Source organism: Myxocyprinus asiaticus, chromosome 22, assembly GCF_019703515.2.
Source record: "Myxocyprinus asiaticus isolate MX2 ecotype Aquarium Trade chromosome 22, UBuf_Myxa_2, whole genome shotgun sequence".
Classification (NCBI taxonomy): Eukaryota; Metazoa; Chordata; class Actinopteri; order Cypriniformes; family Catostomidae; genus Myxocyprinus; species Myxocyprinus asiaticus.
In genome coordinates, this window is record NC_059365.1 from 17,927,501 (window position 1) to 17,949,238 (window position 21,738).

General features: G+C 41.0%; 1 protein-coding gene across 1 annotated transcript in view; it reads right to left on the reverse strand.

Moving 5' to 3' along the window:
• Window positions 1–21,330, reverse strand: part of slc7a3b (solute carrier family 7 member 3b) — a 21,346-nt gene extending 16 nt beyond the window's left edge. The window contains exons 1-12 of the mRNA XM_051649939.1: window positions 21,223–21,330; window positions 10,638–11,047; window positions 9,873–10,034; window positions 9,280–9,454; window positions 8,287–8,405; window positions 7,977–8,199; window positions 5,847–5,986; window positions 5,645–5,747; window positions 3,583–3,815; window positions 934–1,100; window positions 665–773; window positions 1–497 (exon numbers count right to left, since the gene is read on the reverse strand). The exon at window positions 1–497 is cut by the window's left edge and continues 16 nt beyond it. Coding sequence (XP_051505899.1) covers window positions 424–497; window positions 665–773; window positions 934–1,100; window positions 3,583–3,815; window positions 5,645–5,747; window positions 5,847–5,986; window positions 7,977–8,199; window positions 8,287–8,405; window positions 9,280–9,454; window positions 9,873–10,034; window positions 10,638–11,007 — 1,875 coding nt within the window. The 5' untranslated portion in view covers window positions 11,008–11,047; window positions 21,223–21,330 and the 3' untranslated portion in view covers window positions 1–423. The remainder of the gene's footprint in view (window positions 498–664; window positions 774–933; window positions 1,101–3,582; window positions 3,816–5,644; window positions 5,748–5,846; window positions 5,987–7,976; window positions 8,200–8,286; window positions 8,406–9,279; window positions 9,455–9,872; window positions 10,035–10,637; window positions 11,048–21,222) is intronic.
• Between the last annotated feature and the right edge of the window lie 408 nt (window positions 21,331–21,738).

Below are 21,738 nucleotides of genomic sequence, written 5' to 3' on the forward strand. Positions count from 1 at the left end.
TTCATTTTTGGGTGAATTATTCCTTTTAATGCCCAGAGGACACCAACAGGCAGAAAAGACAGGCATTTTTTTCTTGTGCCCCACCTCTGATCTGGTAATGGAAAAAGAAAACCCCACAACTTTTCCACACACAAAATCCATTTAGGACTAGACCAAATACTGTTCATTATATAGAGAAGTCCAGACATATATCAGTAATATTGTTACAGTACCATTGTACACTGACACAAGGTAAATGTTTAAAATGAAATATACAGTTTACCTAAGAAACAGACTTCAGAAGAAAAATATGGTGCAAACTGCAGCATAACCGGTTGTAACATGGCTGCCAAACCAATACAGTACCTCTCCTTAGGGTGTGGCCCCCTCAAGTTCGCTGTCATCTTCAGTTAGATAGACTGGCCTCATTCTTTGAAGAATGGGCTAAAATTTTTGAGGGGAATTGTTTTTACCCTCAGAGCTGTGCCTTATTCCATATGCAAAATAAATTATAAAACCTAAAAGAGAGCATTGGCACACAAAGTCAAACTCTCAGACATATTACAATGGGGAACTAAAAATATTGAAATATTCCAAGATTTTTAAAATGACTATGGTTTCTAAATACATGATGAAATTTTAAGTTCCCCTTCTGTCGATTGCAAGATGATATGCTATAACTCACCAATAGCCATCCATACTGCGAAACGAATCCATGTAGGTCCATCCATTTGCATCATTAGGTAAATGTTTACAAAGATGCTGATCAGTGGCAGAATGGGGAGCAAAGGCACCTAGAAAAGGTAGAGAAAAGATTGTTATAAACACCAAAATCTGAGGCCTTCAGAGACTAACATCCTTAAATAAATAAATACAAAGAGAAATGTAAGCAGAAAGTAATAACATAGCTCATTTCCTCAGCAACAAATCCTCTAAAATTATGTCACTCTGTACCTTGAAAGTGAGGATCTCCTTGCTCGGGGGCTGTCTCCAGATGATGAAGATGCAGATGGTGGAGAGAATAGATAGGACAACAACAGCAATGATATAAACAGGGCTTCCCTTCCGCACCTGCTCCCCAAACACTGCCAGCACCACACACAGCAAAGTGAAAAGCACAGCTGATGGGGAAAGAGTAAAATAGAAGTGGGTGGTTATCCACATGTTTCTTTTAATATTGTTTTGCTACATTATTATTTTGCATTTCCTCAAGGTAGAACACAGCTCTAAATTGCAGATTTGTAAAATGCAAATTACATGTTGCACTAACAAAAAATAATATATGATTGTGGGTTCAAAATCTGAGTAATCAAATGATTTTGAAGGAGGATTTAAAATCGGGGAATTAAAATCTTATTTAAGTCTAGAAATAAGCCCTTAGAGTACAGGTTGTGAATTTATTTTCTGCCCTCCAATACATTTTGTGTACCCTCGCAATAAATCTACCATTGGTTTTTACTATAGTAACCATATTTTAACCTTGATATTCATAGTAAAACCATAGTAATAATACAGGAAAATGAAAACTACGGTAATAAAAATTATAATTTTGTGGTTATTATGGTTTTACTTCAAATACCATTTGCACAACCCCAATTCCGAAAAAGTTGGGACAGTATGAGAAATGCTAATAAAAACAAAAAGGAGTGATTTGTAAATTGTTACACCTTTTGCTATATTGCTATATACTACAACTACACATTATATGATGTTTTTCCTTGTGAATTTCATTGTTTTTTGAAAATGTACAGTAATTTCAAATCAGATGATTGCACGCTCCAAAAAAGTTGAGACGGGCAGTTTAAGACTAATAAAAATTTGACGAGTTGAAATAACAAGGCGATGTGAAACAGGAGATGTTGAACAGGTGAGGCAATCATGTCATAATATATAAGGAGCCTCCAAAAACAGCCTAGTCCTTCAAGAGCAAGGATCATTCGAGATTTGTCAATTTGCCAACAGATGCTTCAGCAAATAATCCAGCACTTTGAGAACAATGTTCCCAAAAGACAAATTGGAAGGATTTTGGGCATTTCACCTTCTACAGTGCACAATATAGTTAAAAGATTCAAGGAATCTGGTAAAATCTCTTTGCGTAAAGGGCAAGAAGAAAACCATTTCTGAATGCGTGTGATCTCTGATACCTCAGACGTCACTGTTTTAAAAAACAGCATTCATCTTTAAATGATATCATGAACATGGGCTTGGGATAAGTTTAGTAAACCTTTGTTAGTCAACACCACTCGCCGCTGCATCCACAGATGCAAGTTAAGACTTTACTATGCAAAGCAGAAGCCATTCATCAACACTGTCCAGAAGCACTACCGACCTCTCTGGGCTCGGTCTCATCTTAGATGGAAAGTAGAACAGTAGAACTGTGTTTTTTGGTCTGAAGAGTCCACATTTCAAAAAGTCGTTGTGTTATCCGGGCCAAAGAGGAAAAGGGCTATCCACGCTGTTATTAGCGTCAGGTCCAAAAGCCAGTGTCTGTATGTGCCAGGGGTGTGTCAGTGCCCATGGCATGGGTAACTCGCACATCTGTGAGAACACCATGAATGCAGACAGATATGTACAAATTTTGGAGCAACATATACTGCCATCCAGCACCATCTTTTCCAGGGACGTTCCTGCATTTTCCAGCAGGACAACTTCAAACCACATACTGCCCGGAATTCAAGTGCATGGCTGTGTAAGTAGAGAGTGTGGGTGCTGGATTGGGCTGCCTGCAGTACTGACCTGTCTTCAATTGAGAATGTGTGGCGCATTATGAAGCACACCATACGGCAAGAAGATCCTGTACAGTTCTGCAGCTAAAGTGGGGAAAATTCCACTTTCTAAACTTAACAAACTTGTGTCTTCAGTGGCCAAATGCTTAATAAGTGTTATTAGAAGAAATGGAGTGTTTTGTAAACACTTGACTGTGTTGGAGCATGTTGCAATCATCTGATTTGACATTATTGTACATTTTCAAAAAACATCCTATAATGTGTAGTTGTAGTGCTTTCAATATAGCAAAGGGTGAATACAATTTACAAATCAGTCCTTTTTGTTCTTATTAGCATTTTTCATACTGTCCCAACTTTTTTGGAATTGGGGTTGTAGTAAAACCATAGTAACCACAAGAATCTGACCAAAAAAACATGGTTACTTAACATTTCATAGTTACTACAATATTACTTTAGAAAAACATGCTTTCTGCCAAAAAAACAAAAACAAAACATGGTTAGCCTACAACAGTCATGGTTACTACAATATTACTATAGTAAAATTTGTTGTATTTGTAGTAAAACCATAATAACAACAAAATTATGATTTTTATTACCATGGTTTTTGTTTTCCTGTATTATCACTAAGGTTTACCTATGAATATCATGGTTAAAATATGGTAACTGTTGTAAAACCATGGTAAAATTATTAGGAGGGAAGGCAAAATTTACTGCAAATGGAATGCAAACTATTGCGAGGGAATGCGATACTTATTGTTAGGGCATGCAAAACTTATTTTCACAAGTGGACACTGACTTCTAAAACCCAATGTCAGTGCATCATAAACTGGATCAATGGATAAGCAAATGGTTTTCTTAACTCAAAGGAAATGCTTACAGATTATGCCTGTTGCCGAGTAAACAATGATGCCCGAAATTTTGGTAGGTACGTTACAGCTTGGTTGCACCAGCAATCGCATTGAAAATCTCTCCTTAAAGGGTGTTGTCTCTAGCTCCTGGCCATACTCATCCCCACTATCCACATCTGCCATGGCCCCCTTTGCCTCCAGCCTCTGTAGTTCTACTGGCTTCTCATCTGCACCACTGGAGCCAAGACTGCCTGGCTGGTAACTGTGGACAGCAGATTAAAGCAAATCACTTAAAACAACATCCCATCTACACTGGCAGCCAAAAGTTTGGAATAATGTACAGATTTTGCTCTTATGGAAAGAAATCGGTACTTTTATTCACCAAAGTGGCATTCAGCTGATCACAATGTGTAGTCAGGACATTAATAATGTGAAAAATTTATATTACAATTTGAAGAAAAAAAACTTCAAAACTTAAACTACTTCAAAAAGTTCTCATCAAAAAAATCCTCCACGTGCAGCAATGACAGCTTTGCAGATCCTTGGCATTCTAGCTGTCAGTTTGTCCAGATACTCAGGTGACATTTCACCCCACACTTCCTGTAGCACTTGCCATAGATGTCTTGTCGGGCACTTCTCACGCACCTTACAGTCCAGCTGATCCCACAAAATCTCAATGGGGTTAAGATCCATAACACACTTTTCCAATTATCTGATGTCCGATGTCTGTGTTTCTTTGCTCAATCTAACCTTTTCTTTTTGTTTTTCTGTTTCAAAAGTGGCTTTTTCTTTGCAATTCTTCCCATAAGGCCTGCACCCCTGAGTCTTCTCTTTACTGTTGTACATGAAACTGGTGTTGAGCAGGTAGAATTCAATGAAGCTGTCAGCTGAGGACATGTGAGGTGTCTATTTCTCAAACTAGAGATTCTGATGTACTTATGCTCTTGTTTAGTTGTACATCTGGCCTTCCACATCTCTTTCTGTCCTTGTTAAAGCCAGTTGTCCTTTGTCTTTGAAGACTGTAGTGTACACCTTTGTATGAAATCTTCAGTTTTTTGGCAATTTCAAGCATTGTATAGACTTCATTCCTCAAAACAATGATTGACTGACAAGTTTCTAGAGAAAGCTGTTTCTTTTTTTGCCATTTTTGACCTAATATTGACCTTAAGACATGCCAGTCTATTGCATAATGTGGCAACTCAATATCAAACACAAAGACAATGTTAAGCTTCATTTAACAAACCAAATAGTGAGGCATGGGTAGCTCAGTGAGTAATGACACTGACTACCACCCCTGGAGTCACGAGTTCAAATCCAGGGTGTGCTGAGTGACTCCAGCCAGGTCTCCTAAGCAACCAAATTGGCCCAGTTGCTTGGGAGGGTTAAGTCACATGGGGTAACCTCCTCGTGGTCGTGATTAGGGGTTCTTCTTAGGGGTTCTCTCAATGGGGCGCGTGGTAAGTTGTGTGTGGATCGCAGAGAGTCTCCACGGTGTCATGCACAATGAGCCACATGATAAGATGCATGGATTGATGGTCTCAGAAGCAGAGGCAACTGAGACTTGTCCTCCACCACCTGGATTGAGGTGAGTAACCACGCCACCACGAAGACCTACTAAGTAGTGGGAATTGGGCATTCCAAATTGGGAGAAAAGGGGATAAAAAAATAAAAAAAAACTAACCAAATAGCTTTCAGCAGTGTTTGATATAATGGCAAGTGATTTTCTAGTACCAAATTAGCAATTTTATTGATTAATGATTACTCAAGGATAAGGTTATAGAGTGATGGCTGATGGAAATGGGGCCTGTCTAGATTTGATCAAAAATGACTTTTTTCAAATAGTGATGGTGCTGTTTACATCAGTAATGTCCTGACTATACTTTGTGATCAGTTGAATGCCACTGTGGTGAATTAAAGTACCAGTTTCCTTCCGAAACAGCAAAATCTGTACATTATTCCAAACTTTTGGCCGCCAGTGTATCTAAATTCACAAGGGTCAGTGAATTCAATATGAGTATCATGGGTCCAACACTTTTTGACCAACAACCCTGGAGTATGAATGGCACAGCATGTGAATGAAGGTGCACTCACCGGAGAATGAGTACACACACGGCAACCAGTGTGTATGCCAGCAGGGTCCCAGTTGACATCAAATCCACTAAGGCAGCGAGATCAAAGAGGAAGGCCATCAGAGCTAGAGGAAGGGAATGAGAAATATTCCAGAAGTTAGGCACTTATTAAAACAGTGAATAATCCACTGACATTTATTACAAAAGTAATACTGCAGTCTTACCTGCTACAGTGCCAGACACAATGGTGGCCAAGATGGGTGTTTTGGTTTTTTTGTGCATGCGGGAGAGGAAACGGAAGAGCAAACCGTCCTCAGCCATAGCATAAATCACACGAGGCATTGGGAACATAGAGCCTAATAAACTGAAGAACAACATTAATAAATAATCAGAATAAAGCCATATGTTTTCCTGCTTGCAAAAAACTATATTAGAGCAAAACATGAAATCAAAACTGACCATATTTACTTGCTTAATACATTCCTGCAAAATTCATTAATGCATGTTATTCCAAAGGAAAATATTTTTTTACATTAAAATGTAATAACTTGCTCTGCGTCAGCAGTAAATTTTTACACAGTTTTTTGTTTTAGTCTTTTGATGAAAATGTCCTTTAAAAGTAGTAAATTTTTTAGTCAGTTTTATTCTGATTAAAATGGTATATAATTTTAATCAACTAAAATAATATATTTTAGTTGATGACAATGTGCAAAAGGACAAAAGCGAGTGTCAAACAGTAGCATCCATCCATCCATCCATCTTCTATAGCTGCTTGTCCTATTTAGGGTCACAGGTAGTGCTGGAGCCTATCCCAGCTGTCTCGGGCCGAAGGCAGGGGAACACCCTGGACAGGTGGCCAGTCCATCACAGGTTAAACACACACAGACATACACATTCACACTCTCACTCTCACCTATGGGCAATTTCGAATTTCCAATTAATTTGTGTTCTGCTGAGGAAAGAAAGACATACACATCCGGGATGTCATAGGGGTGAGTAAATGATGAGATAATTTTCATTTTTGCATGAACTTTAAAATTTTAAGAAGGCTGTTATGGTCATTACCGCTGCCATGTGTCGTGCGTGAGTGTAGCATTAAATCCAGTGTTGGGTAAGTTACTTAAAAATAGTAATCCACTACAAATTACTACTTATTTCTCAAAATTTTAATCAGATTATTTTACTCATGTAGAATTAGGTGTATTTTTAATTGTAACAGTCAGATGGTATTACATTGCAACTGTGCCTCAGATGCAAATCCATTACAGCTGTGTTTGTTAAATAGGACAGATTAATCAAACCTGTCTATTGGTTGGGTTACCCTCAGGAAGTTTCTGAGAGACCCCATTTGCTGGGTTCTTCTCAGGAGCATCAAGTGGATGCTACCTGCTGTGTTCCGCTCAGGAGGTCCTGTGGAATCTCCTGTATGTATAGTTAGCACATTTGCTATCAGGTATAAAGATCTGTCACACAGACAGAACTTTGGGTTAATATTCAGAAGAGCTATGCTATATGATCGACATCAATAAACTCTTTTCCCCACGAGCACTTGGTCTGGCTTACTCTTCTTTATGTATTAGAAGAACTCTGATACATTGGCGAGCTACCGATATCTGGTCAGCCAAATACAAGAAGATCTAACACTAAGTACTTCATTTAAAAAGTAATCACATTACTAATTACTTTACTTTGAAGTTACTTTCTAAAAAAAATTTCCACTCAACAAATTCAAAATAATGTCTATATTTCTTCCTTGTTTATTCTTACACACAAGTCACACACTCAGCACCTCAAATTTTTCCTTCACAATGGCTCGATACGGGGCCATAATTCATGTATTCTACATAATTAATATATTCGAAATAAGCATAACCCTATAATGTACTTAAAAGGAATTCAATTAATTGAAAGTTGGTAACTGTAATCTGATTACAAGAAATTTAAATGTAATGCGTTACAATAATTTTTAATACTAAAAGGTAATTATATTAAAGTAACTAGTTACTTTGTAATTGGATTACACCCAACACTGATTACATCCATCCAAGTAAAGTAATGACAGCAGCTTGCATAACGTGAATGTGAAAATGACAAGTTTGACGGATAAAATTATACATTGACAAATTTTACAGCTCAGTCTGTCAAAGTGATGGATAATGATTATTGGCAGTGCAACCTCTGGTCCTGCCCTACATTGAATATCTCTTTACCTCTGAATTACAGCAGTAAAATGGGAATATTAAATATATTATGTATTCTTTATACTTTATTCCTTAACTATCCCTTTAAGTGAACAATCAGTTTTCCTTTAACCACAAATGTAATACTACTCTCTGAATTGTTAAAAAACGTACCTAGTGGAAAGGGCGCAAAGAGAGCCCCCAGCCACAATATAGCGAGCAGGGCCCCAGCCCACATAGCTGAAGGCCTCGGGCAGTGGACTCTGAACATCCAGCATGTAATAGGGCATCATAAGGGTGAGGGCTGCAGAAACTCCAAAGTAGGCAAAAAAGCAGATGAGCAGAGAGGCCACGATGCCTATCGGGATGGAACGCATGGGGTTTTTGGCCTCCTCACCTATGAATTGAAAAGAGGTGGAGTGAGTTTGGTTTTACAAGTAGGACATACTGGTTTGAAATGAGATGATTTGCATGTAGCACTTACTTGTTGTTGCAATACAGTCAAAACCTACAAATGCATAGAAGCATGTGGCAGCGCCAGAAAGGATTCCATTAAAGCCAAATGGTGCAAAGCTGCCTGAGCCAAAGTCTTTTTCAATGTCTCTGCGAAAGAGACATTTTCAATTTAAAGACACTTCAATCTCTCTCACTATATATTCTTTAATTACATTTTTCTTTGTAACCTTTACTTTTTATATAAAAATAATTTTGTATTATTATTATTACAGTTCGGACTGCTGAGCGGATTGTTGGCTGCCCTCTGCCCTCTCTTCAAGGACTGTACACTTCCAGAGTGAGGAAAAGGGCTGGAAAAATCACTCTGGCCCCCACTCACCCAGCCCACTAAATTTTTTAACTGTTGCCTTCTGGCCGGCACTACAGAGCACTGGGCACCATAACCATCAGGCACAGGAACAGTTTTTTCCCTCTGGCTATCCATCTCATGAACAGTTAAAACTGCCCCATTGAGCAATAATTATGTGCAATACACAGCTTAGTCTATTTATATTTATCCAACATATCCTACCTCTTCTGCCATTACATTCCCTTGCACTATCTGTAACAGATTTGTACATATATATATATATATATAGTCTTATTGTGTATTTCTATATAGACTTATATTTTCTATTCACTTTTTCTTTTTATTCTATTTTTTATTATCTCTGTCTTGTTGTTGTTTTGTTTGTGCACTGGAAGCTTCTGTCACCAAGACAAATTCCTTGTATGTGTAAGTATACTTGGCAATAAAGCTCATTCTGATTCTGATATATACATACAATGTTCCTTTTTGGGTGAACAGTCCATTTAAGTATGTTTGACAAAACAACCCCCTGATATGTCAATATTTCCCTTAACAAAAGTGTCTGTAATCAGTAAATAAGATAATGACCTAATTGCTAGTTGCCGTTCTATGTACTTGATTTCTACTGCTTATTCTACTTCTACACCTAACAGCTGAAGCAATGTGACTCACTGTGCCATTTGTAAGTGGTTGGTGCTGTTAATGTAGTCCTCCACAGTGAGATTCCAGTTGGCAGTGTCGCCTTTCACAAAGGCCGATATGATGACAAATGTCAAAACCACCAGGTTGATTCCTGTGAAGATCTTGTTGACAAGTGCAGACTCACTCACTCCAAATGCCAATAATCCTGTAGCGTGGGAGGTGAGAGATAGCAAATTCACACCATTATGGTCTTTTGCATTGCAATGGTGAAAAGAAAACAAGTCCCATTACTAATAGGATTGTTGGGGAAGAGGATTTTTTAAAATTAGTTATTTACTTCAGTTTAGCTGGTGTGAAACAATCAACCATTGTTTCCCTTTTGGGTCCCTTGCCAAACACATACAAACAAGAACCAGGAGTCAGAAAAGAACCGACCAAAACTGGAGCCAGAAAAGATTAACTTTGAAACAAAGATCCAATCACTGGCTTAATTGAATAATGGAACATTTTGACTTTGGGAAGGCAGATCTGTAAAACATCAGCGTGTAGTGTGTGAATTGAGAAGTAACTGGGCACCTCATTAGAACTGAGCGATTCTTTGTAAGAGAATAAATAGTTCTCACCAGTAAGCAACATGACCAGGATGAGGGCAAACAGGTCTGGATACTCAGCTAATACTTTTCCAGTGTCTGGGATTGACATGGATCCATTGAAGAAAATAGAGATCTTTTTCTCCACTAGATTGTCAAAAGTTGAGCTCCAAGCTCTGGCCACACTAGCTGTGCCTGTGAAATGGAGACAAGAATATGTCACTACGAGTAGACTTCTCTCTTCTGGATATGCCAAACCTAAGTTCTTCTCTAGAGCTTTTCATTCTCCAGATGAGTAAACACTTCAAACAGTTTCAAACTCACTTCAACTCATCCGTAATTACATATAATTGGTCAAACTCTTGGGCTTGCATTTAGAATGAACTCTTAGGAGATGATGATTGATTAGAACATTTGGATTCAAAAGGGAAAAGCATGTCATAAAATATTCCTGTACACTACAGTGCCCTTCTGAAAGTTATTCATCTAAACGTAATATTCTCTGAAAGAATACAGTGCCCCCAAATGTATTTAGGCACTTAACCCACACTTAAAAACATATGAATGTCTTTGCATTGTTTAACTGCCAATGCAGAAATGTCAAACCAAAGGAAACAATTTTAAAGAAATATAGCACAAACATACTTTTCAAGCAAAACATTTCACAATGGATTGATGGATGGATATTTTGCATTTAATGCAAAGACATTCCGGCATTTTTAAGTGTCCAAAATCTTTTGGGGGCCACTACATATCCAGTATTTTTTGGTCAAAATTAAAGAATTATCTTTTGCTCACCTATCACATATGACAGAATGAGGTTCCATCCCGTGATGAAAGCCCATATTTCACCCACTGTCACATAACTGTAGATGTAAGCAGATCCTGTTTTGGGAACCCGTGCACCAAATTCAGCATAGCACAAACCGGCAAGGACAGAAGACAAGGCTGCAATGAGGAACGATAGCACAATGGCAGGCCCAGCCTTCTCTCTGGCCACTTCCCCAGCCAGAACATAGACACCTGCGCCCAGTGTTGCCCCCACACCAAGAGCTATGAGGTCCAGAGTGGTGAGACAACGGGAGAAGCGGGTTTCGTCCTGTGTGGTGTCCAGCACACGACGCCTCAGCAGCATCTTCCCAAAGGAGGCCAGTTTATTCTCAGTCATGATGGCTGGTGTCGAGGAGACTAGGATAATGCTGAAGGCACTAAAGGAAGAGAGAAACTATATTAAAACTGACTTCTTGTAAAATAATTAGGGATGCACCGATGTTTCGGTTGCCAATATTTATCAGCCAATTATTGACCAAATTAAAACAATCGGCATATAATAATAATAATAAGCATGAAAATACTGATATGAAAAACCGATGGTTTATTTATAATTAATTAGTAACTCTCTTTGTAAAAACTCTGTGAATTCAAACGCCCAATTAAGAAATAATAAAAGCCACAATATGTAGAAGGGTTGGCACTCCTAAGAACATGTACTATTTAATTTGTATTCTGTCTCGTTCTCATAAACAGATGTGACAGTAGTGAAAGTTGCACTTCTCTATAGGCTACATGATAAGGGGAACCATTAGAAAAGCTTTAAAACCAGCAGACTTTTACTTCTGAGATATCAGTTTTATTTCCATTAATGCTGCATGATTGATTGAATTAAGACTGAAATTGCAATATGGCCTTGTGCAATTACTAAACCTTTAAAGGCTGCATTTTATACTGCAAAAACAGAAGTGCAATAATGTTTTAGAAGTACAAAATAACCTTTTTTCATTTATAATATTCATCATGTTATAATTTTCTGTCATTTTTAGTATCTTTTTATCATGTATGTCCCTTTCACTGTGGCTCTCTTTAAAAATTGTGTCTGTCATGTGTTCAATAGATCCAGTGTTCAATGGATATTATTTATTGTTAGAACAGTAAAAAAGCTTTTGTACCTCTTTGTACAGTTTTAAAGCATAATTCCTAAATAAAACAAAATGACAAAATAAGGAAAGTTGCAAAATATCAGTATTGGCCAATAGTTTTAGTTAAAATCAGAATCGGACAAAGATTTTCATATAGGTGCATCCCTAAAAATAATATTGTCTTCTTTGCTAAGAGGTCAATTAAATTGTAAGCCAGATTTAGATGTCACATTATTTTGTTCACATGAAGAAAAATTACTCAACACATTGGCTACGGTTAGGTCATGTCAACAAGTGTTTTGTTCAATCGTTGATGGAGATTTTATTTATTAAGAGAATATTCTGGTTTCAGTACCAGCCAAGGTTAATTAACAGCATTTGTGGTATAACGTTGATTCCAGGTCTTACAGAAAGAAAGAAAGAAAGAAAGAAAGAGTATCTTAAAGCAGATTAAAGGGCTTGTGTGTACGTTTTGACAGCTGAAATTTGAAATCATGAGCATTCAAAAACAGACACTTAAAAATTCTATTCATATAATTTTGGCTTACATGATACCTTCACAGCACTTTTCGATGAGAGAATAATAATGGTAGCCAAGCTGTAGGGTCATTGCAAACAGAATTTACAATGAAATTACCAAATTACCACTATTTTTGAGCCCCACACCTTTCAGCCCTTCGATGCTCTCACAATGGAGGTCTTTAAAGTAAATAGGGAGTATAGGGATGATCACTTCTGAATGGAACGCACCCCATCATTCAGATGAGTTAGAAAAGGTATAGCAGCACAAGCTAGAACTGCTAGAACTCTTTGCCAAGTTTCACCAAATCCATATGTACATGCTGTAGGAGTCTATTTGTTAAATTCTTTATATTTAAAGTGTTTGATGAAGTTAAAATATGTCATAATGTATTATTGCCCATATAAATATATGCATGTGTAACAGTTCAAGGACGGACAAGGAGGCGGCAGGAACCGGCTGAATGCACTCCCCTCCCCTCCCCTCCCTTCCTGGAGGGGGGGGGGGCGTTGTCCTTCCGGCCGTGCCTGCCGGCAGGTCTTCCCCGCCTTTCTGGAGTCCTGGGAGAGACAAGTGGAGAGAAAGGGTAGAGGGAAAGATCGAGGTGGGGTGACAGAGAGAGTGAGAGCAAGAGAGAAAGAGAGAGAGAGAGAGAGAGAGAGAGAGAGAGAGGGAGGAGAGAGAGAGGAGAGAGAGAAAAAGTTGCTCGCCGGCTCCCGGAAGCACTGTCGCCTGGTCCTCAACCGCTCCAGAGTCAACGTAAAGTTTAATCAGAAACTTAACTTAAAACAAACATAAACATACACAGAAACACATGCAACGCAGCCATGTGCTTCTCTCTTTCTCTCGAACTGGTGCCTCTGGCTAGTCTTTATTCCCCTCCCGGCCTAAAAGAAAATGGGCCCCAGTCATAATCCGCCCCTGCCCTATTTCTACATTTAATTCTTACCCTATGACCAGACCAAGACAGTATCTACAGACTTTTTTGGTTTTTCACATTTTCTGTGCTGAATTTGTAGAGGAAAATCTGCAGAATGGATTTGAACATGGTCAAACTGACAGTCCTCTCTTAGTGGTAGAGTATGCTACAGAATTCTTTCGGAAATCTGTGGTACTTTCGGTTTGGGCCTGCCTATGACTAAACATTACCAAAGCATGTTAAATTCTACCACACAAAAAGGGCAAGGCTCGTAAATCTAATATAATCTTATACTAGTTGTCACATGTAAAGGAGGGCACATATAAGGGCGACTGTGGTCTTTGAATGTGTCCCACCACACCCGCAGACACAGACAGAACAATCAGTTCTAAGCACTTTATGAACAACTCATATGACCACAGGGCAGTTCAGTCCAGCAGGAAAATGTATTGCCAGAAGATAATCTAATTAATCTACAGTAAGAGGTTTTATAAGGCCTTTTCATTACTGAGTCATAATTGAATAAGTACAAAAGAATCAAAGCCCACATAAAGAGCATTTACATTGGTGTGGAAACAATTTTCAGGCATGACCAAACTGATTAATCACAATCTGTCGGCGAGATGGAAAAATGACTACATCCGGGTCAAAGAAAAAAATAATTGCAGACAATTAGCACTAGAAAAGGGAGTACACAGAGGTAACTCACCCTAAGATTAATATTTTAAAAAGGTCAGTGTAACAAAGTTTGTGATGGGGAGCCAGGATGAAGCGGGAGTTGGCGAGTTCCAACACAAAAGGTATTTATTTTGTAAAACAAAATTTTGTAAAACTTTTCAGCACTACAATCTTTAAACTTTGACACATGCCTCTCTGGGCACGTAGCAGCTCTCTCTCTCTCTCTCTCTCACTGGCGTCTGGCTCACTCTTAAATTTGTCTCCAACTCTCACTGCAATGACAAACAGCTGTAAGAGACAATCATTGCCAGGTGATGATACTTACATTCTCATCTCCTGATTTTGCTCTCCATTCACAAGCCGGCGCTCAACTACGCCCCCACCACCACATACCCCCACCGCCCGACTCAGGCCAGGGAGTCATCCGGCCTGCCAAGTACACCCCCCCCACCCCATTTCTGGAGAGGAAGTCCGCAACAGCCATCTGTGCCCCATCGAGGTGGACCACCTCGAACTTAAAAGGCTGAGGAGCCAGATACTAATGGGTGATCCACGCGTTGGTATCCTTCATGCGATGGAGCCACTGGAGCGGGGTGTGGTCCGAACATAGGGTAAAAGCCCATCCCAGGAGGTAGTACCGAAGGGTGAGCACCATTCACTTGATGGCCAGACACTCCTTCTCAACAGTGCTGTACCTTGCCTCTCTCGCCGAAAGCTTCCGGCTGATGTATAGCACCGGGCGCTCACCCTCCTCGATCACCTAGGACAACACAGCTCCCAACCCCCTGTCCGACATGTCGGTCTGTACGACAAAAGGGAGAGAAAAATCAGGAGCATGTAACAACAGCCCACCACAAAGTGCAGCTTTCACCTGCATAAAAGCCTGTTGGCACGGCTCTGATCACTTGACCGGGTCTGGGGCTCCCTTTGTAGTTAGATCAGTCAGCGGGCTGGTGACGACCGAATAATTAGGCAAAAACCTTCTATAATAACCAGCCAGCCCCAAGAAATGTCTCACATCCTTTTTGGTCTTGGGTCTCAGGCAGGCCGCAAACACTGCGGTCTTATCAATTTGAGGACACACCTGCCCTTGACCCAAGTGGAACCCTAGATACTGTACCTCCACCCGTCCAATTGTGCACTTCTTGGGGTTTGCCGTGAGTCCCACCAGTTGCAGCGACCTCAGAACTGCCCGCAGATGCTGCATTTATCACCAAATCATTACTGTATATAATGATGTCATCCAGCGTACGCAGAATGTGGTCTGAGGACTTGGTCCATAAGGCACTGAAACATAGCTGGGGACCAAACAAACCGAACAGAAGGGTCAGGAATTGGTGTAAGCCAAGCGGTGTGGAGAATGCTGTTTTCTCATGGGACATTGGTGTTAAGGGGATCTGCCAATAACCCTTCGTTAAATCTAGTGTCGAATAAAATGAGCCGCGCCCAACTGATCGAACAGTTCGTCAATACGAGGCATTGGAAATGCGTCAAATTTAGACACCGCATTGACCTTTCTGTAATCCACACAGAACCGGACCGAGCCATCGCTCTTCAGAACCAGCACCACTGGGCTAGCCCAGTCACTGTGGGATTCTGCTAATACCTCCATATCGAGCATGGCCTTTAATTCTTCCCGAACCACCTTTTTTTGTGCTCAGGTACTCGGTAGGGGTAACTGTGTACCTCTACCCCTGGGGTTGTTTCGATATGGTGTTTTATGAGGTTCGTACGACCGGGAAGTGGCGAGAACATGTCCGAGAATTCTCTTTGCAACTGGGCCACGTCCATGTTTTGCGACGGTGAAAGGTGGTCTCCGCAAGTGACCGGGGTGCCTCGATTGAATTCTAAGTTCACCTCCGGCCCGAGCTCCTCCCTCTCCGGTACCACCATCGCCAAAGCCATGGGGACCACCGCCACAGTTTTAAGAGGTTGAGGTGGTAAATTTGCCATGCTCCGCCCCATCCATTCGTTTAACCTCATAATCGACTTCCAGACTCGCCGTGTTACCTCAAAGTGCCCTTGCCACTTTGCGAGTAATTTAGAGCTTGATGTGGGTAGTAATACAAAGACTTTATCTCCCTGTGTAAATTCCCATAGCTGAGCTCCCCTGTTATACTGCCAGGACTGACGTTCTTGAGCCTGTAGCAAATTCTTCTGTGATGGTTGCCCCAGTGTGTGGAGTTTTGCTCTCAGGTCAAGAATGTATTGAATTTCGTTTTTGCTGTGTGAAGGTCCCTCATCCCAATTTTCCCTCACGACCTCTAAGACACCACGGGACTTACGCCCATACAATAATTCAAACGGGGAGAACCCAGTGGAGGCTGTAGTGCCTTGATCAGTGAGGATTTATTTCAGAATCCCTCTGCAACACTACATGCTGAAATGTTGTGTAGTGGCACTGCTTCCAGATATCGCGTTGCATAGTCCACCAAAACCAACATAAAGCAATGCCCGTGTGCCGTCTGCTCTAATGGCCCAACGAGGTCCATACCAATTCTTTCGAAGGGGACCTCGATCAAAGGAAGCAGGCACAAAGGCGCTCTTGGGGTGGCCAGCGGATTCTCCAGCTGACATTCACGGAATGCCGCACACCATCTGCGGACATTTCCACTAATGCCCGGGCAATAGAAACGGGCCATTAGATGGTTCAGTGTCTATTCCTGCCCTAAGAGACCCGACATCGGATTATAATGAGCCGTCTGGAATAACATTTCCCGACGACTATTCAGTATCAAAAAATGGGTTGTATCTTCTTTTGTCTGAGCGTCCTGCGTCACTTGATACAACCGGCCATTTATAATAGAAAAGTACGGATATGCGAGTGCAATGTCTGGCTGAAGACGTTGATCATCTATCACTTTCACTTGGTCGAAGTGCTCCATTTCCCTGCTCCAGAGGGAAATCCCCGGTGGGGAATCCTCTAAGGGCTGGGGAAGCCGAGACTTCCTCCTCCCTTACGTCATCCTGATGCGGAACTGATGTAGATGGCCCCGGCTCCGCCTCCCCAGTCATTGCATTATAAATCCCACACCGAGACGCTCTGTTACAGGACCCATTCGCACAAATTTCCCTTAATAAAGTGGAAAAAGCTGGCCAATTCGTGCCCAAGGCAGGAACTGACCGCAGCTTCGTTACTATGCTTTTGACCCCGAAATCGAATCGTTACTGTCACTACAGGATAATCGTGGATATCTCCATGCACACACCTTACCTTCACCTTGTGACTAGCACCCAAAGCCTTGTCTTGAACCAGGCATTGATGGATAGAGGTTTGGCTGCAACCCAAATTCACCAAGGCCTGGTATGTACCCCCATTAATACTCACAGGTATGTGGTACATCCCAGCTCAATCGGGGGCAGCCTGTGGCGCGTCGGGGACCATACCAATGTCCCAACCTCCATCACAGGGCACTGGTCCCAGAAGCTCCCCGCAGCTCAAACAGACTGGCCCAGACTCAACGCCAGTGGCAGCAGATCCACCAACCTGGGAATGAGAGTGGAGAGGGGCAGGGGAAACCGGTGGGTAGTGCAGTCCCCAGAGCCGATTTGGGGAGGAGGAACAGGATGGAAAGAAGGGGAAGGAGGGGAGACAAGAGATAGAGAGAGAAAGAGAGAATGATCTTGGGGCTCGTTGGCTCCCGAATATGCCACCATGTGGTCCTCTGCCAGCTGGATGGCCGTTTGGAGCGATGCCGGGCAGTGGCACTGGACCCACTCCACCGTCCCTCTCAGAAGTCGAGCGATAAACTGCTCCAGTACCACCAGGTCGATCACAGCTCTGACGTTGCATTGCTCAGCCAGCAACCACCTCCGGCAGGCATCCCGGAACTGCTGGGTGACGGCAAATGGGCAGCCGTGCTTGCCAATGATCAGCAAGCGGAAGATTTGGCGCTGCTGCTCAGGTGTCCAGCCGACCTGTTGCAGGATGGCTTTCCTCAAGTTGCCGTACACCAGGAGGTTCTCTGTTGGTAACTGCTGCGCCGCGAGTTGGGCTTCCCCAGACAACAGTGGTATTAACCGGACCACCCACTGCGTGCTCGGCCATCCGCAAGCCCCCACTGTCCACTCAAAGTGCTCCAGGAAGGCCTCCGGATCGACTTGGGGGCCCATCTTGACTAGCAGAACATGAGGCGGGATGGTCGCAGATTCCTGGCGGCAGCACCCTCCTGGTACAGCAAGCTCCAGAGCACCTACCGGTCCTCCATTTGGGCCTGGAGGAGCGCAATAAACCGCTGCTCCTGTTCTGTGTGCAGCTCGAGGAGGGCCTGATATTGTGTCTGGTGGATGCTGGCAAGCATCTTGAAAATGTCCTCCAGAGGTGAGGCAACCATGGCGGCATTCTTCCTCCCTTAAATCCCGGGTTTTGGCACCAGTGTAACAAAGTTTGTGATGGGGTGCAAGGAGGAAGTGGGAGTCGGCGAGTTCCAACACAAAAGGTATTTATTTTGTAACACAAAATTTGCTTTTCAGCACTACACTCTTTAAACTTTCACACGTGTCTCTCTGGGCATGTGGCAGCTCTCTCTCTCACTGGCATCTGGCTCGCTCTTAAATCCATCTCCAACTCTCACTGTAATGACAAACAGCTGTTAGAGACAATAATTGCCAGGTGATGATCCTTACCATTCTCATCTCCTGATCTCGCTCTCCAGTCACAAGCTGGCGCTCAACCACGGCCCCACCACCACAGTCAGACACGCTATTGTGATTACACTGTTCCCGAAACATGACACAAAAACTAGAAACTGATGTTACACAGCTGCACACCAAACTTTTGAAATGTTTGAAGAAAAAGTGAAGTACACCAGATTTTCTTGTAAGTACGGTAAAAGCTCCGGAGCAGGCTGGTTTTTGTCAGCATGAGCAGTCATGCATGTTTGATCAGATCCTGTCTATGGCACTAGAAGTTAACTTGCACCAGCCAAATGGTTAAAAACAACTAACCCAGACTCCTTAAATGTGTGGGGGGTTTTTTGTTTTGTTTTTTTTGTACTGAGATCTTGGAGTTTGTGGCATGTCCTCACAAATGACAATGAAATAATGATGACTTTTAAAAAGTTAACTCTGTCTACTGCTCAGCAATGTACACCTCTTTCTGCATAATTTCATTACATCACTACACAGAAAAACGGTTACTTCCTTCCACTAAGGGGCATTACATAGAATGCACCTGTGGCAGTCAACTCTCACAGAAAAAGATCACAAACCTGAAAACAAACTTTGACTAAAGAATTTATTAAATATGTATCTTCTAAATATAGGACTATTATTGTAATTATTGTTATGATTATCAATCATTACTAGTCTCAACATTAATACCACTAAATAACCATGATTAGAACATACAGAACATTATTATTCTTTTAAAAATGTGTTTTTCCGGTGGGGCTGGGTAGCTCAGCGAGTATTGATGCTGAATGCCACCCCTGGAGTTGCAAGTTGGAAATCAGGGTTTGCTGAGTGACTCCAGCCAGGTCTCCTAAGCAACCAAATTGGCCCGGTTGCTAGAGAGGGTAGAGTCACATGGGGTAACCTCCTCGTGGTCACGATAAGTGGTTCTCGCTCTGGATGGGGTGTGTGGTAAGTTGTGCGTGGATTGTGGAGAATAGCATGAGCCTCCACGTGCGGAGTCTCCGCGGTGTCGTGCACAGCGAGACACGTGATAAAATGCACGGATTGACAGTCTCAGAAACTGAGACTTGTCCTCTGCCACCCAGATTGAGGCGAGTAACCGCATCACCATGAGGACCTACTAAGTAGTTGGTATTGGGCATTCCAAACTGGGGAGAAAAAAAAAAAAAATCCAATATATTAAACAACACAAAGTTATACTTAATAATTATCACACATACACAGTGAAAATCTTCTTTTTTCCTCCACATATTCCAGCTAAGCTAGGGTCAGAGTGTAGGATCAGCCATGATATGGTGCCCCTGGAGCAGATAGGGTCATGGGCCTTGCTCAAGGGCCCAACAGTGGCATCTTGGTGGTGCTGGGGCTTGAACCCCCAACCTTCTAATCAGTAACCCAGTGCCTTAACTGCTGAGCCACCACTGCCCTTAATAAGCTAATATGCTTCCTGTTAAAGGAAATGGCACCAGAGCCATGAAGTAGATGTGATTCAGCCAAACATATTTCCTGCTCAGAGCAATTAAACAAAGAAATAAGTTCACGCAATAACTTCTCAAAACAGTACTTAATCAAACAGGTTTGGGCATGGTGAATTCACAGGTCCAGTGTGTGTAGGCTGTAACTATGGATGTCCTTGCTAGCACCTTCTTAATCCTACTGATGAGTTTTCAATATTATGCCTGAAAGGACTTACGGAGCTGGGCAAGTCCATTTTAAATATTATAGTATGAAATATCAAAATATTACTGCTTTAGAGAGACACCCAGTCAATGAGCATACAGGATGTCGACTTACATAAATTCTTTAGGCTTGATGGTATTAGTTTAGTATATGCACATGCCAGGAAATGGAATGCCATTCACAACACCAGCAATACTTGTTACGACGCACCTGTGTTTATAATAAAATTGGATTTAGAGTCGGAGAATCCAGTGTTAACGATGCTTCTGTTTTGAGAAGTTCTAGACCCACTTCACAGGGTATGAGTCACATCTACAGGTTTTGATGTATTCAGTACGAGATGACTTGTTCCCACTGAGGAATCATAATTAGATATATGAAGACCTAACATTGCTTTTTATGAAACCATGTTAAAATTAAGGCAGAGAAATATCGATGCAAGGTATATAGGAGGACAGCAAAGATTCACACAGCTCTAAATCTTAAAGAAAAAATTCCCACTTTTATTCCTCTGCAAACACTGCAGGAATGCCTGCATGTTTGACAGAAAAGTGAAATGATCACAACTGGGTAAGGCAACAGACTCATTAAAATAAAATGTGTAAATATTATTATTTTAACAAAATTACACACTATATTAAATATTCCAATTGTTCGATCATATTTAATAACAGTGTTCTGATAATTTTACATATAGTTTTGTCCGTTTATTACATTTTTCCAAAATAATTAATCCAATTCACATCTACCTTGTCATTATCTTTTTTGCTACATTGCAGGAACAGTCAAATTTCAAGGCATAAAATGAGCAAACTAATGAACACATCCATCTGAATATATAAATCAAACTGTAAAAGTGTTTTTTTTTTTTTTTTTTACATTATCTAAGATAAAGCAATTTTCGCTTCACAGTATATAGAGGATTGCAACACTTAACACTAGAAATAATTTCGATCATTCATTCTAATCTGTACATGACGTATTCGAAGAATAAGAATTTGAAGTTATAAGAAATAACGTTAGCAACATATTTACCTCTCTTGAGACGATCAAAAATCCAGCGGATGAGACAGTCTGAGGAGTGTAGTGAGCGGTCTAGAAAAATGAGTAACTTAGAAGAGCATGATGCTACACATCACCGATCCTGAAACTCCTCTTCTATAAATATAGCGCCCTGTGGAGACTGACGTTTTGCTCAAAGCCAGTTAACAGAGCGTGTGTTGTCATGGACGCAAGCGAACAAAATATTTTTTTCTTGCATCATCGAAAAGTTATTGATACATTTTACTTTTAAACCCCCAGATGACATAATGGACAATGGTTCACAGTGTCATTTATCAAACTTCAATCAATAAACCATATGAGAGAAATGTAATATATCAAGAACACGAAACTTCAATATATTTAAACATTGGGTAAATTTTATTAATAAACAGTGTCACATCTTTTAAGAAGCATATATAAATGCATATAACTGCATATAATTTCCACAACTGTTAAATACAAATTTTTCCTTGTACATTTTTTTTCTTTTAATCAGACAGACAGACA